Source organism: Equus asinus, chromosome 2 (assembly GCF_041296235.1).
Source record: "Equus asinus isolate D_3611 breed Donkey chromosome 2, EquAss-T2T_v2, whole genome shotgun sequence".
Taxonomy (NCBI): domain Eukaryota; kingdom Metazoa; phylum Chordata; class Mammalia; order Perissodactyla; family Equidae; genus Equus; species Equus asinus.
Genome location: NC_091791.1, coordinates 57,236,180 through 57,253,276, shown reverse-complemented (window position 1 = coordinate 57,253,276; position 17,097 = coordinate 57,236,180). Strand labels below are relative to the sequence as shown.

At 35.3% G+C, this 17,097-nt stretch overlaps 1 protein-coding gene across 3 annotated transcripts in view; it reads right to left on the bottom strand.

The window, feature by feature from the left end:
* MYPN (myopalladin) overlaps nucleotides 1–17,097 on the bottom strand; it is a 98,064-nt gene that overhangs the window by 68,458 nt on the left and 12,509 nt on the right. The window contains exons 2-4 of one of the 3 annotated variants that reach the window (XM_014861825.3): nucleotides 13,830–13,882; nucleotides 11,934–12,223; nucleotides 2,421–3,320 (exon numbers count right to left, since the gene is read on the bottom strand). The exons of 1 other annotated variant lie outside the window; for it this stretch is intronic. In XM_014861825.3, the coding sequence (XP_014717311.1) occupies nucleotides 2,421–3,319 (899 nt within the window). In that variant the 5' untranslated portion in view covers nucleotide 3,320; nucleotides 11,934–12,223; nucleotides 13,830–13,882. Of the gene's footprint in view, nucleotides 1–2,420; nucleotides 3,321–11,933; nucleotides 12,224–13,829; nucleotides 13,883–15,086; nucleotides 15,220–17,097 lie in introns of those variants that run through there. One more of the 3 variants, XM_070488782.1, reaches the window with a different exon arrangement.

Sequence of the window (17,097 nt, the reverse complement as noted above, 5' to 3'; positions counted from 1 at the left end):
ACTGCTAATTTCTTGGCACCAAACTAGTGGTTGGGATACAGGCATGAATTCTATCAGTAAAGAAATTCTTCCCAGGTAAAATTAGTGTGGCTGCATGGAAGCTATACACATTTTTTCACTTTCAAATTTGTAAATTTATATTTGGTTGACTCAGTAGTTTTTGAGTGACTACCAGATTACTTTGTTTTTTGGGGGGAATGGGTATCTTACAGCTCTTCCTGGCTGATTTTTCTGACGGCAGCACTAAATTCTTTTTTGTATTTGAGATTGTTGAGGTCAAGAAACAGGGAGAATGAATCCTGAATGATCTGGTCTAATTTTGTTTGGCCCAATCTATGTCCAGAAATTAGTGAGTTGGACAAGGCTACTCTAAGTAAGTCACGTATGTACCACAACTTGAGTGCTCACCAGCTTACTTAGACTGACCAGATGCCACTGAGTGCTACTCATTACCGTGCTGTGATTACGTCTCATCAGAATTACTGACCAGAGTCTCAGGAAGTGTCATCAGGCATCCTTAGTGTTGAAAGGTAGACACTGCCCTGGATTGTTCAGTTCCAACTCTTTACCATATCTTAGGCCAACTCTCTCACTCCTGATTTAAATCTAAGTTGAGTTTCTTGTTTCTTTATGCATTAATTTACTCAGTGTTTCTTAGTGACTACTATGGGCCAGAAGCTGTGCTTGGTGTTCAAGATAGAAAGGTAAAATGACAGAACCCTTGCCCTCATGGAGGTCATTGGGATAAACAGATAGTAAAATGTATATGCCATTGTAGAAATAATATTTTATATTGCCTTTGAAAAGCAAAATTCAATATGTGAATATGTTTTTGGATTAGAATCCATTGAATCAATATGCATATATAAATTACAATATTATGAATACCATTACAGTCCAATAATATGAACATTCTGTAAGAAAAAGATGAGGCTCTGCTTACATACCTAGAGTAAATGTTAAATAGTAATGAAGTCATATTCTAGTAGTAATTAGGTGGTTAGGGAGGAAAAGTAACTCATGTTTAGTCAGGTTTGTTTTTTTTTTTTTTGAGGACGATTAGCCCTGAGGTAACATCCGTGCCCATCCTCCTCTACTTTATATGTGGGACGCCTGCCACAGCATGGCTTGACAAACAGTACATAGGTCCACACCCAGGAATCAGCAATCCCCAGGTCACTGAAGCAGAAGATGTGAACTTAACGGCTGTGCCACCAGGTCAGACCTGAAAAGTAACTCTTATGGGACTCTAAATACCAGTTATTCTCTACGAAAGTAATACACTTCATGCACATTATTCACATATTATTACATTATAATATTAGAAGTAGCAAATGTCACTCTGAGGCTAAGGCTGTATCCAGGTTTTGTGGGGCCTAAATCTCATAAATGTGGAAGGGCCCCTTAAAAAAATAAAATAACATTAGAACACAAAATTAGGTGTAGCCTATGCAAATGAGGAGGCTTGAAGCTTCACAGAAAAGCTGACTGGTAGGCACAGAAAAGATGAATATCCACTCTACTCAACAGTCACATTAGGGGAAGACTTGAGCATTAGAGAGAATAGTGTTCATTAAATGAATCTCAAGAAGTTTACAATAAATACATGTAAAATGAAGCTTTAAGTTGACCTTAGTCACAGCCTTATTCTATTTTCATTTCTATCAGCCTGTATTCTATTATTTTGCTTTCTCTAAAATTAAAAATATACCCCAGGTATTCATTGAATAAAATCATAAATATTTTCTTTTTTTTAAACTACAAGCTGTAGATCTGTGCTAATACCATAGTCATTAGCCACACGTGGCACTGGGCACTTGAAATGTGGCTACTGAGGAACTGTGCAACTGAGGAACTGAATTTTAAATTATATTTAATTTTAATGAAATTAAATTTAAAAACTGATACCCAGCTCAGTTACTACAAAATTTTTAAGTACCTTTGGAACAACTTGGGTATGTCAATCTACTTTTTCAACTATAAATCTTTTGAAATCTAAATGCAAATTAAGTATTTCCTAGGAAAATTTAGCATGCAACTGGAATGTGCTGTACATATAGAATTCACACTGGATTTTGAAGCCCTGGTATGCAAAATAGAATGTAAACTATCTTATTAATAATTTTTATATTGATTACATGTTGAAATGATAATATTTTTAATATATTGGTTAAATAATATATATTTTAAAAATTGAATTCACCCCGTTCTTTTTACTTTCAAAAATGTGGTTATCGGAAAATTTTAAATAGTACATATGGATAATAGTATATTTCTGTTGGACAGTGCTGCTTTAAACTCTGACTGTTTTTCTCAAAGGGAATATACAATTTTTGACACCACATACTTAAAAGGTAAACTTGGGGAGATCATGGTAGATGGAAAGCAATTACCGAACGACACTAATGGGACAATTTTACCTTACTTGAGGTGGTGGAATTCCTACCACTATGCAATCCAACTGTACTCTGGTTCCTTCTGGAACTTCTCTGCTCCGTAACTTTTGAGTGAACCGGGGAGGTTGCCCCAGAGGCTCTTCATAATACAAAGATGAAGGTGAAGACCCTGGGGTGGTGTCTCCACCAGCTGCCTCACTGGCAGACTGCTCAGCTTCTCGCCTCTTCGCTTCCTGCTGCTCAAGAGCATGATTCACTTCATTATCCCTAGTATCTGTAGGGATAGGGATGGGAACAGAAGATCTTTCTCGTCTTTCTGATAGATCTGAGAAACTGGAGCTGTTTTCCTGCATAACTTTATTTTGAGATTCCAATTTACTCTTGTGGTTTTTGCAGGCACGAGGTCTAATCCTTTTGGAGCTATGGGCTTTGAAAAGGGAGGACAGCTCTTCAATGAAATCGGCAGCCTTATTTAAGAATACTTTTTTGGACTGGGTTTCAGAACTATACTGCGGACTTTTTGTCTCCTGGGGGCTCTCTTTAGAGCTGGTAGCACTTCGAGAGTTATCCTGGCAGAAGTTAGGGTCAAAACTTGATTTTGGTGAGTGCTTCATCGGATCAGAAGAAAGATGTTTTCTAATTTGAGCTTCATCTGCTTTCTCCAAAGGGTCGTGATTGATGGCCAATCTTGCCAGATTGACACTTTCATCCAATTCTTCTTGGCTCAGAAAGGCTGAAAGATCTGGAAGGTCATCTTGGCCTCCTCCTTCGGCAGCTCCAGAAGGACTGCCAAAATGGAAAGGGTTGGAGGAAGGTTCTGCTCGACTCCTCTCATTGTTTCCCCGATGTCTAGTTTCTGCTAAATAGCTCTCTCTCAGAAGCTGAGAAATGGAAGTAGAAGCTTCCATGCTGTCGTCTTGCATGCTGTCACAAAATATGTTAACAGAAAGTTTAGATTATTTCTAGAGAATACTAAGTCTATGTTTATTATAGATTATGGATTTTTAAGGACTTAAAGCTTGAAATAAAAAATTGTCCAATTTTGATACTTTTACAAAATTTACTTTAAAGACTTAAAGATTATTCTCAAAACGTAAAATGAAGAGGAATTGAGTGAGAGTTGCCTGAAATTGAAAGTAAAAGCATGAGTGACTATCATTTTATTAAATTCTTTAAATACAAGTTCAATTGTGAAAGCTGTACTGTAACTATAGTGACATTAAATACAATTTCTAAACATAATTTTGAAAATATCTATGGAGGGCTTTTAGTTATAAAGTGCTTTCACACACAGGGATTTGCTCTCCGTCCTTTCCTCTTTACCTTGAATGTAATTAAAAGATATTGACAACATAGTCTCATCTAGTTACTGAAAATATAAACTTGGTCTAGCTCATGAAAATAAATAATACTTTTGTTTTTTGACTAGAAACAAGTTGTTCAAATTTAGTGTTGTTTATAGCCTCAACTTGCCTTTGAAAACGATAGTGATTTAGCCTTTTCAAATAAAGTATGTTAATTTAATTTCTACAAAGATGTGAGCGAAGCCTAGGTTTTTAAAAATCTCTTATGTTAACATTGGTGAAGAGGAGATACGGGAGACAAGGAAATGGGTGCAAGACAGGACACTTTTCACTTTATGTCCTTTCCTGACTTTTGAAATTTAATTATATGAATATATTACCTATTTGAAAAATAAATAATTTTTAAAGTCTTAAGAAAATAGTACAATAACTTTGGTTCAAATTCCCCTGGACTAGAAATTTTGGTAATGCAAACCAATTTTATATTATTAATATTAGATCAATTTATTCATTCACACATTTACTAGAGGGATGGCAAACTTGTGGCCCATGGGTTGTTACCCCCTCTCTCTCCTCCTTCAAAAAGGCAGCTAACTGATTATAGTACTCTTCTCATTGACTTTAACTTTCTTAACACTTCACTTAACACTTTACTCCTTCAGTCACCACCAATCAATCAGAGATGGTAACGGAGCTGAAGACTATTTGCCATTCTTGGCTACTATGTACTGGGCCTTGTTCTAGGAAGACAGAGAAGAAAGTAATCTCCTAAATCGTTTTCAGCTTTAAGATTCTATGACAAAATTTATTTCAGTTCACTCCTCTCCTTTCCCTTATGTATGATAGCCTCACTTGTCACAAATAAGGCTTCCTAGAAACAGCCCTAGTTCTCAAACTTTTAGAGTGCCAAGCAGACTAACCTCTAAATTGGCAAAGTAGGCAGTCACCTTGAAAGGGAAATTAGAGATGGCTAAAAGGATCACCTACAGCAAAATATTTTTCCACTTGTTTGCCACAGCGTGAGATTGCCATTACCAGAGTCAATTTTTTGGGCGAAGTTTGTTGTGCTTTAAAAAGAGATTAATTGAAAACGCAAAGATATTGGATGGGTGCAAAGATTTATCTACAAAAATATTCATCATAGTATAGATGATATTAAAAATTGAAACTACTTCCAATAAATAACTAGTTAATTAAATTATGGTATATTCATTAAATAGAACTATAGGGCTACTTTAAATCTTGTAGAACAGTAAATGATATACAAAATAGTATATGAAAGTGTAATTGATATTCCTATTGAAAATTTGTCTCAGTTGTGCATTAGCTATGTGGAAGGACAGTTAAAGATATACGAAATAAGTTGCAAAATGCTATTTGAAAATATAATTAATATACTGACTGAAAATGTTTCTCCTTTGTAAATCAACTATTTCATTAGCCTGGTTTGAGTTTATATATATACATATAAATATATGAGTGTGAGGGGGAAAATTAAGTGCTTTATAAATTAGGATGGTCTTCTCTCTTTTAGTTGGACAATACTGTATATTGTGTTTTAACGTAACTTTGTCTCTAAGTCTTTATTTTAAGATGGCTTTTATCTTGAGGTAACATGGAATGAACATTGGCCTTAGAATCAGGTAGATCTGTTTTCAAATTCTGGCTTCAGGGACCGGCCCTGTGGCCGAGTGGTTAAGTTCGTGTGCTCCAGGTTTTTGCCTGTTGGGATCCTGTGCGCTGACATGGCACCGCTCATCAGGCCATGTTGAGGCAGTGTCCCACATGCCACAACTAGAAGGACCCACAACTAAAAAAATATGCAACTATGTACTGGGGGGATTTGGGGAGAAAAAACAGAAAAAAAAAAAAAGAAAATCAGCAACAGTTGTTAGCTCAGGTGTCAATCTTTAAAAAAAAAACAAAAATTCTGGCTTCATCTCTTAGCAGTTACGTGACTTTGAGAAAATTACTTAACTTCTCTGGGCTTTGGATTCCTCACCTATAAAACATGGATAATATCTATTTCCCAGGAGTGAGGATTAAGAACATCATGAATGCAAAGCTCTTAAAACAGAGCCAGTCACTGTAATGGGCACTCAAGTGATACTGGTGAAAAACAGCACTTAGCTAAAGGTGATGTTAATGTTGAAGAACTTTCAAAAAGCTTATATTTATGGTGGAAAATAGAAACGAAAATACTCACATGACTAATCACTGCTCTCTGCAACAGTTTTTTTCTCTTTTTTAAAGAAAAAAGCCAACGGAGATGTAAAGGTGTGCCTGTTCTGATGCTGATGAGCATTAGAAATTATTATGATAACAAAACTTTCTGGGATTTAAAATAGAGGACTTCTTTAATGTTACAATGTAACATTTACTACCTACACTTTGGAGTTAGATAGGTCTGGTTCAAATCCCAGTTCTGATGCTTCCTAGCTTACTTAACCTCTGTAAGCCTCAGGTGACTTGTCTGTAAAACAGGAATAATGACATTAGTCATCTCACAGGTTGAAGTGATGATTAAATGTGCTTGGCGTTTAGTAAAGGTTCAATAAATGGTAGTTACCGTTATTATTATGATTATTATTACATAATAACTACAGCTACACATGATGATAAGAACTGGAAATGGAACTGGTGAAGTGACTTGATCCAAGGACAAACTCTGAAGAGAAATTGAACTCTAAATTTGTAGTTAATTCAGTGTTATTATATTCTATTAAAATATGTGTAGTCTCATGAATGAACTGTGCTGCCTTCAGATCTTGGTACATATTCTCTTTGCTTGGGCTGCTCCTTGTCCCCATCTCCCTTCACTACCTTACTGGGCCAAGTCCTACATCGTCTTCAGTTCTTAGCTGAGATATTGCCCTGGGATTTCTTCTTTTCTCTGGGTCGAGTACCTCTCCAATGTGCCCCTAAAGCTCACCATCCTTACCCCCAAACACAGCACTTATTACAATATATTAAATTTGCCTATTTACTTTTCTGTCTACCTCACTTTGTTTTGTACACCATCATCTCGTACATACACAGCTCATAGAAGGTGATCAATAAATATCTGTTAAATTCTTCTGTTCGTTAGAATTTTTTGCTAAGTCTGTTATATTTATCTTTTTTTTTAATTGTGTGGTAAAGCAAGACAGATAGAAATCATATTTACAAAGAAAACTTACAGACACAAAGAAAATATATAAAAGTAACAACTTTGAGGTGACCTTCAAATGAAAACTTATTGATGGCAGATAAAATAATTGGAATTGTGCTTTGTTTTCATACTAGAAGTATAAAAGAACATCTGATTATAATCGGAAACCTGCATTTGAATCCCAACCCCAACTCTAAATAACTTTGCTATCCTGAGCAAGTAACTTAATGTGTCTGAATCTCAATTATCCTCATCTATCAAATGGGATAATAACAGTTACATCTCAGAGGGTTCTCAGATGAAAATGTATAAATTGTTAAACTGATAAATATTACCTAAAATAGGAAATACAAAAATGTATCACTTTCTCTTTCAAGCATTAATGTAAAAACCATCTGTTATAAAATTTGTACTTTCAAAAGCTCAAGTGCTACTATGGATAACCTAGATTTCATTTAGTCATCTAATAAATATTTATTGAGCCTCTGCTACGGGCCAGGCACCGTTCTAGGCACTGTGGATTCAGCAAGGGACAAAAGACAAATTCCCTGTCCTCATGGAGTTGACATTCTGGTGGGGAAGTTATAAATGTTAAAAAGAAAAATAAAGTAGGACAAGGTAATAGAAAATGACGGGAGAGGGAAGAAAGTGTGCTATTTTAGCTGGGAAGGTCAGACAAAGCTTCTAATGCAGTGGAGAAGTGAGCCATGTGACCCTCTGGGGGGAAGAAAGCTCCTCACTGAGGAACAAGTAAGTGTCAAGGCCAGGGGAGGTGAATGTTTGCTGTGTTTGAGTCAAGCCCGGTGTGCCGGGAGGTGAGCAAAAAAGGAGAGCAGAAGGAAAAGAAATCAGAAAAGTACAAGGCTAGACCATGTAAGGCCTTGCAGACCATGGGAAGAACATTGACTTTTATTAAACGTGTGAATGGGAAACCATTTTAAAGTTTTGAGAAGCAGATGATATGGTTATGTGGTATGGTTAATCAAGACAGACATTAGTAAATCATGTAAACTAATTTGGCCACACGGAAAGCTTATTGAATGTTCTTTACTTTACTTTGCTAAATATCTTTATTTTTTCCCTAGGATTTTTCCTGTAAAGAGGATCTGCCCTAGGATCTTGCTGAAAATGTAAAAGTCTGGCTCATAAACACAAAACTTGATGCTGAAAACTTTGAGCATATTCCTCCTCATGTTAACTCAGCACCAGTCTTCTGTAGGCTCTAAGAAGACCTTGTTCTTGGAAATATCATGTGGTATAAACTCATCTTTTGGTTATAATATGAATATTTAAACTAGGGCATTGACTGGAGAATTGGCAAAACCTAATATGAAGTAACTTGGATTCAAATATAAATACTGAAGTTTCTTGGCTATAAACTTCCTTAGATACTTAAATGAGAAAGCAAATTTTGTTTCTAGGTCAGCACAAAATAGCCTAATATTTAAAAATTATTTGTCTAGAGAGCTGGAATATGAAAAGATGAACATGTTACAGTAACTCACCTCTAAACTGAGGATGAGCAGAACCACCCTGCTTACTTCATAGGTTTGTTTGTGAAAGTACTTTAAAAATGCAGAACACTATACAAATTTAAGGTAATCCTTTTCTGCTGATGTGTAATTATTATACCTAGAATGTTCTTTAGGGGAAGAATAATTGACAAAATTAGACTTTGATCCCTCTCTTTAATGCTGGCATTGACCTGTTTGTCTTGTCTTCTATAGCCCATGATGTCACACAGGAAAAGTATCTGAATCAGTTCTTCTGGAGAAACTCTTGCTGGGCCAAGAACTAAATTCCATTACATAGGAACTAGTGCTGAAGGGTTGGGTACAGATCACGTTTTTAAAATTTGGCTGCAGATGGAATGCAGTTTGAGGTAAATCCTTCTTCATTGTTATAGTTTCCATCCTCTCACTATTACAGTGATCATCCTCATCTTAGTTTTATTGCTAGTCTATTCTTGGTGTGAGTGGCGTTAGTAATTTACTAAATTGGTATATACTTCATTATCAGAATAAGAGGTTGAGATATATAGAAACATGTCAGTAGGATTATGGAAATAATATAAGTACCAATCTCTTAATTCCTCTTTCAGTGTGAAAGAGGAAAAACAGTAGATAAAAACAAATACAGACAAATGTATAGAAGAGAATGTTGAAGTAAAGAGACAGAGCAGAGGTGATACATAGGAGAATTAGTAGGAATCTGTTTAATTAGGGACATTCCCTAAAGGGCAAGGGTTAAAGGAATGAAAAGATTTTTAGATAATGGGCCAAAGGTGAGTAAACCGTTCTTGTACTATCGTTTTAATTGAATTGGTAAAAGTAGGAAGGAAGGAAAGAAACCAAAGATTTAGTTTGAGTGGGACAAAAAGAGATTGGCTACTATGAAACATACTATGTGTGTTTTCCGGTGCAGAAGAGGATAAACATGTAGGGAAGCACTAGTGTAAAGGATACTGAAGCCAGAGCCCAAAGTTAGCATTTAATCTGAAAGATAGCAAAGAAGTAGTATAAAAGTAAATTCTACAACCCCTAGAAAGGGTAATGGAAGGCAAGCAAGAAGATTTCAGGAATCTAGGACCAAAAAGAGAGTTTAGTGGTGAGAGATTTTATATCATTCTGAACCTCTCACCATTCATGATTAACTTAGCTCTTATATAGGAAATCCCAAAGAAGAAATCCCCATTAACTCAAAGATTCATTTTAAATAAGAAAAAATTTTAACATTTTCATCCTTCTTCAGCCTCTTAACATTTGGGTCAATTTTCCTTAGGTGATTAAGGATTTGAGAAAAGATAACTTCCATAATTAAATTGACATAACATATTTGTTAGTTTGGGAGAGGAGCAAGTGCCCCAATACGCTTGGGGTCTCAAGATCTAGTTCTGGTTCAAGCATTTGGTGGGAAGGCTCTGTTGGGCCCCTCCCAGAGCGTGGAGTACATTGTGATTCCAATTGGAGGTCTACGTAGCAAACAGCCTGAACAGAGTTTGTCAAGGTGACTCTGGTTTTATATGAGCTCTAATAACTCTGTGGTTACTGCAGGTGAATAGTCACACCAACTTTTGCACCCACCAAAAATGTGTCTGCTGAAAATATGTTTATAAATCTCTCAACAGACCATTCTATCTGTGCTTGGTTTGTTTCCTTTAAGCAAACGCACAACACCCTAGTAGTTTTAAAGGCTCTTTGTCAACTATGAAGCATCATAGAAGTTTTAAAAAAAATCTCCGTGGTGCTTGATTCTTCTTTATCTCTTAGAAGAGGGAAAAAGTTAAGAAAATCTTTTCTTTTTTTGGCTTGTTATATATAGGCAATAACACCACATGATAAGCAATGCCTATGTCAAATCTCAATGCCAATGAAGGAAACGAATTATTTTGGGGTTAGCAGTATCATTCATCTTATATTTTCAGGTTAGTGAGCTGAGTTCATTACTCCTATTACATATAGGAATTAACTGCTGGGAAATTTAGCTATTACCTTTTCGTATACTAACACTTAGTTCATGAAAGTCCTTTTGCAAGGAAACCTGATTTACCTGCTGTCCCACTTCTTCAAAAGTAAATGTGAAAAATCATCTCTATGAATTCCAAAACCCAGCCTGGATAGAACTCATTCAATTTCTTGTGTCCATGAATTGCGGTTCTGAGTCCATTCCACTGAATATGTGCCTTTGTAAGCACATTGTAATAGAAATATGTAATAAGGGCTGTATTCCAAATTATAGATAAATGGAACACTGGGGCTTTAACACATTATTACAAGTTCCAATAGCATTAGCAATAGTCTATAAGCGGGAATAGAGACAAACTTCCAGAATTTGGATAGTATCCAACTGTTTGTTTCATAGTCCATTATTATAAGATTCTGTAATGTCTATAATTTTGTCTCCTGACAAAGTAAACATAGTGTGCATGTATTTCAAACTTCCTGGGATGGCCTTGATTTTAAACATTTCGCTTGTTGTCAAGTTATGTGTCAGATAGCACACCTTAATTTTTGTTTAAAAATGTTTGTTATAGTTATAAGTATAGACATTCTCAATTTCCTAGAAAAGGATTATGGATTATATGTCAACTTAAGAGTTATTATTAAGGAGAGACTAAAAAGTTATGACAAATTTTTAATTTAGATGTTATAGAACTCATTCCATCATTACCAATGTGAAAGTAATTGAATCATAATTTTTTTAGAAAGAAAACTATATAGCTGTTTTGTTTCTTTCAAATTGTTTGATGCTAGTATCTTTAACAAGTATGGGTAAATATCTGCTTTGATAAGATAATAAAATTTCTCAGCACCATTACTGTAATGTTCACTTTTTGGGGATGGAAATGAAGATTAACCCATGTTCTCTTTTATTTGCTTATATGGTTTTTAGAATATAATTCAAGATGTTCATCTAATTACTGCTAATAGTGCAATGTACCAGGCCAAACACTTGCCACTGACTGTCAAGTGTCTTTCTGATGCAGCTGAACAGGGAGGGGAAGAGAGAGAGTGAGAGAACGAGTAAGCGAGATAGCGAGAGAGAGAGAAAGGAGAAAGAAAGAGCAATGTCCTTTGAGCAAGACTTTTTGCAGCTGTTGTGTACATTAATCCAGGGAGCAGATCGCCCAACACTAAATATAGCAAGCATATCCTTTTACATGATAAAAAAATTTAAAATGAAAGTCTTTAACTATGGAGTCATATTATTTTAGATTTGATTTCCTTTAAAAAGGAAATAGGCATTGCATACATATTTTTTATACAGACACCATTGTTTTAATAAATGAATGTGTGGAAAATGCCAATGATATATGCAACACGTTACAACCTCCTCTATTGAGATATTTTTCCTTAGGACCTAAGTAGGCTGTGATCTCTGTGAGAATCATCAATCCCCTCCAAAATCTTTACATGTAGCAAACTTCATTTTTCACGTAATTTTGTATCCCATCATACATAATTAGAAAGTTATCCTAGGTTTCACTCGGAACAACAGTAATTAGGTCTCTGAAATATCCCTTTTCCCATTGTCAGTGCCCTGTTATCAAAACACACTTGAGAACTTCAATCTGGATATTACCTTTCTTTTTTTAGTTGACCCAGATGAGGATGTTCAGCTCAGGCACTCCACTGTGATGATAATATCCGAGGAGAACTTTCAGATGAAAGCACAGGAGAAAAAGAGAATTCTTCACGCCCTTGGAAATAGACAGTGGCCGTCCATAGAGAGTGAGGAGTTAACCTCAGCTTCAGTGAAGATGGCTGTAAGAAGCTGGACAACCTGTCACCACCGGAGCCAGAGCATTTGTCAGCTCGCAGGTCCCAAGTTATTTTGAGCTGTATAAACCATGTGCCTGTGAAACATTCCACCTGATTGGACAGGAGAAAACTGAGCAAAGGGATTCCACAGCAGGACAGCACCTATGGGCAGTCGGGGTCAATCGGTTTTTCTACCTATAGAATTTCACTTATAGCTAGAGGCCCAAGTTGTTTATTGATTTATGTTTGAAATTAATATTAAATTCATTACACCACATTCCATCTGTCAAAGAAAATGGCATTATTTTTAAAATATATTAAAATTAATTTTTAAGGGCCTTAATTTTAATTAATGGGAAATTGACTCACTTAATCACTGATATGTTTTAGGAAAGTTAACTATAAAAAGCCGATATGAAGCTGAGGTCTAATATTTTAAAGCTGAGACTTTTTTGAATGGTTTTTCCAAGGGCTAAGCAAAAGTAGAGAAGATAACTAACATTAAAAGTTGTTAATTAAAGATCACAGAAAAAAATGGAGAAGAAAAAACCATTAGCCTGAGAATAAACCAGTAACAAATTAATTTGAACAAACGTCTTCAGAAAAAACCTAATCAGATACTGTTTAAAAGTCAAAATTACTATATAACGTAATATAATATAACTCCTATTCATGTATTAGTACCTGGAATAACTTTATATATGCTATTGAGAAAAAGTCTATGCCAGATGTCTTCTTTCCCAAGCATTAACAATCAATAAAAAAGAATCCTTAACCAAACCAACATCTTCTCAAAAATCAACTCTGTCAAAGTATAGGTTCTTTGATAGTAATTTCATACATTTTCAGAATGTGAATTTGGAAAAAAAAGTTAACCCCACTTAAGTACAGTGTAAATGTGCTATAACATTATTAATCTTGGGAGAAGCCTAGGTTTTGAAAATTCAGATAAATGCCATTGGTTATTTTTTTAAAGGATCTTTCTTGGATCTGGATAGCGTGAAATGCATTGGCTTAAATTTAGCTTTCTTACTTAAATCACAACAGCTTGTAGTAGTTCTTCCCATTCATTCATTCGACAAATATTTACCTAATGCCTACTATGTCCCAGGTATTGGAGATAAAGTAGTGCACGGAATGTACCGGAATCCTGACCTCATGGAATTTACTGAGAGATCTTTTTACCCTTTTCAGTAATCTTGAGACTCTCTATAGAATATTGAATAGGTATAAAATTTCTTTGTTTATTGTGGTCACATCAGAGGTTTCACTATGACTTTTTTTATGGAACTTTGTTTTTATAGGGCAAAATGAAAAAGAGAATTGAAGAAAACTTTTAAATAATCCAAGTCAGAAGAACTATTACTGAGGAGGGAAAAACGGTACAAGAAGAACAGAATTACGAGGATAAGTCATTTTCACTACTGCAGTATCTAGATCTTCAATGTACAGGTTCACTTGCTCTCTGACCTAATCATGTGCTGATATTAACCTCAAGACTACTTAATTGTGTTTCTGCATTTTCTATTTATACAGATGCTCCAACAATTTCTTTTTATTTGAAGAGAGGACCTTCCCCCGACTATCCCACTCAGATCTTGAGGCATAATCATGTAAGTGGGGCTGGGTCTCGGGTGGGGATGTGGGAAGGTGGAACCTCTATTTCGGGTAGCAACTAGATGTGCAACAATTTGATTGTCCAAAGGGAAAGGCTTACATGCACTGTAAGTGAACACATTTCTACTTCCCTGCGAACTGTGCCGTGATAAGCTGAAAGGTAAAACAGAGTTGGTTGGTCAGTGGAATTAGAAAAGAATTAAAATAAAGTGCAGAAAAGAGTTATAGAAGAAAGACAAAGAATTTTTGAATAGCAGTAATCTTTCTCTTCTCATTTTTACTGTAACATTTTCAAATACAGATAGTGTACAAAGTTTTTGAGCTCTTTGAAAAAAAGCTGGTTATAAATATTTTAAATACATAATATTCAGCAACTGTGGCCATCACGCTTACAATACATCAAACTTATATTCTAGATACTAGTTTTTTAAAATTAGTTTCTCCTCCCAAGTAACAAATCCTTTACCCTGTATATCATCACAGTAATTGTACAAACATTATACCACAAATCTACTAGTTCAGATTTTACCAGTTTATTGGTAGAAAGAATAATTTTTAAAACTTAAAAAAAAATCCAACATAGTTAAAAACAAATTTGAAAGGTGACAAATAAATACAAGCTTACGTGTTTTAAACCTTCCCCATAAAATAGAGTGGCTCACCAAACACATGTGTTTATTGTGGTTTGAACATGATCCTGCGCTTGCCTTCAGCTGTTTTCTTAATTCAGCCACTCAGCTACAGAAACAATTTACTCACATTGAGATGATCCACAGGAATGTCAAAGAATCTAGAAGATCTATGGCAGAGGAAGTCTTCACTTGGAGGATAAGCATGAGAGAATTTCTGTGCTTATAAAATTTTTGTATTTGCTATTTTTCCATATTGCTATAAATTTTAATTCTTTAAAAGAAATTGCTCATATATACCAAAGTTTTAGTAAACTTTGCTTAAAGTTCACAGACTTATATTTAGCTAACCCCCTCCAGGATCAGATGAAATAAAACCCCTTTATGTCTTATTTTTAAAGAACAGAGACATCTACGTATTTTCTAACTTTTGTTAATGGGAAAAATACTCACACCAGAGACAAGTTCTTGACCATCCAAAACAATATATGTATAGTGGATTATAAAGGGTCTGATACAATGTAATTGAGAAATATAATTAAATCCTTAAGAAATTTCTTTTTCGTCTAAAATAGTTTTGAAAACTCTTGCTTAAAACTAGAACCAAAAATATTTAAATAGCTATAAGTTTAAAACCTATTTAGTTTTAAAAACTAAAAACATTTTTAAAAAATACAAACGGAATACCCATTTTAAAATATTATCTTGAAAAGTAAATTTGTGGTTACCTGTCTTAGGAGAAGCACCATTCCTATATCAATCAACCAGGATCATCCAAAGTCCAAATCTCACTGCCTAACTTGTGTCTGCCACAAAAGTAGCACGAAGGAAACATGATACTGCCCCGCCAGAGTAATGATGGGTATTTACAGGGTTCCAGGCAGATCCAGGGGCAGTCATTTAGAACAGATTGCTCTTTCAGATCAGCTTTAATAACTCAGTCTGCACGATGTTCTTAGCCTGGAGGGATGATGGGGGTGGATAATGACTAAGATGACTAGGGAAACAGACTTTCTTTTTTTTTTTTTTTTTTAAACAAAGGCCCTGCTTTGCAGCATTTTCCTTTTTTTAAAAAAAAAGGATTTTATTTTTCCTTTTCTCCCCAAAGCCCCCTGGTACATAGTTGTGTAGTTTTAGTTGTGGGTCCTTCTAGGTGTGGCCTGTGCGGCGCCGCCTCAGCATGACCTGAGGAGAGGTGCCACATCCGTGCCCAAGATTCGAACCGCCAAACCCTGGGCTGCTGAAACTGAGTGCACAAACTTAACCACTCGACCATGGGGCTGGCTGGCCCTGGGAAACAGACTTTCTTAATCTCTCCTTAGACTAGACGAAAAGGATAATATTGATGAAATTTTAAAAGATAAAGCATAAGGAACTCACAAAATATCCATACACAGGATGCATATGACATGTGTAAATATCTGTATTTGACATAAAACTGAGAATGTGGTCAATACATTTATTAAAGTAAATATGGGAAAGCAATAAATTATTATAATACTTAATGTGTGCTCCCTCAACTTTAGGTTAATTAGATTAAGGCTTTACTATGTGGTTTCTGTGAAAACACAATAAGGCTTCCTTTGTGCTTTTGTTATGGAGGACATGTTAAAGTTTATGCTTTTCAAAAAGTATTATTTCCAAGAAGAAAATCTGTTCCCAGAATTTTTTAAAGAGCATCTGTGATTGACGGTAAGTTACTGAAGAACCCAAACAATTAGTGTCAAGTACAGTATGTAATCCTGAGGTGTGCAGTTAATCTCCACTTCTCACCACATTAATATAATGATTATATTAACACGCCTATAAATATATCATCCCAGTAAAAATGTTAACATTCCTTAGCTATGTGCTAGGCACTGAGCTGAGCTCTGTAAAGATATTGTGCTTTATTTTATGCATTCCTTCAACAATCTATGAAGCAGGTACTGTCGTAATTTTCATTTTACACAAGGGAACCTGGGGTTTAGAAGAGGTTAAAAACTTGCCCAAGGTCACACGACAAGTGAGTGACTGAGCCAGGATCAAACCTAAGGTTGACACTAAGTCTGTGCTTGTAACCACTGCAAATATTTAAATGTTCACATTTCTAAAGTAACCATGAAAAAAAAAAGGGTAAAAATGAATATAAAACATACTCTTTTAGTAAGTATTTTAAAGGAATGCCATGTAGAATTTTAAGTTTATAATTTTGCTGACTCAAACCAACCCTGAAATTCTTTCGTATGACTAAAAAGACAAAAGGAAGAGAAAATATAGAAGGAGAAAAGCAAATGCTTTCTGATAGACCCTGTCTGCGATCTGTCAAGCTGAGAACCTGAATGGATATGTATATGGAAACATTAGGCATTGATGCTGAAAGGTAGGGCACTGGAGGGCGGTCTGGATGCTTTGACAGACCTATTTTTTTGTTTCTATTTATGATAGTCATTTTGTTGAGACAATTTAAGAGCTTTGTTCTTTTGAAAGTAAATTTAAATGCTTTGGCATTATTTCTCAGCACATCAACATGGGTCAATAAATTTTTTGCAAGTTAGGGGTAGGAAAATAACAGTTGGAATATTCTCTCTTCATAACGTTAGCACTGGATATCTTAAATGCCAGTATGCCAGGCTCTGGGTGATTCCACTCACATTCTATTTTTGGGCAGCATGGACATCTCAGAAAGCTGAAAACAAAGTTCAGTGTTCTCACGCATGACCCATATAATCACACTAGCAATAATGATGTGAAGGAAAG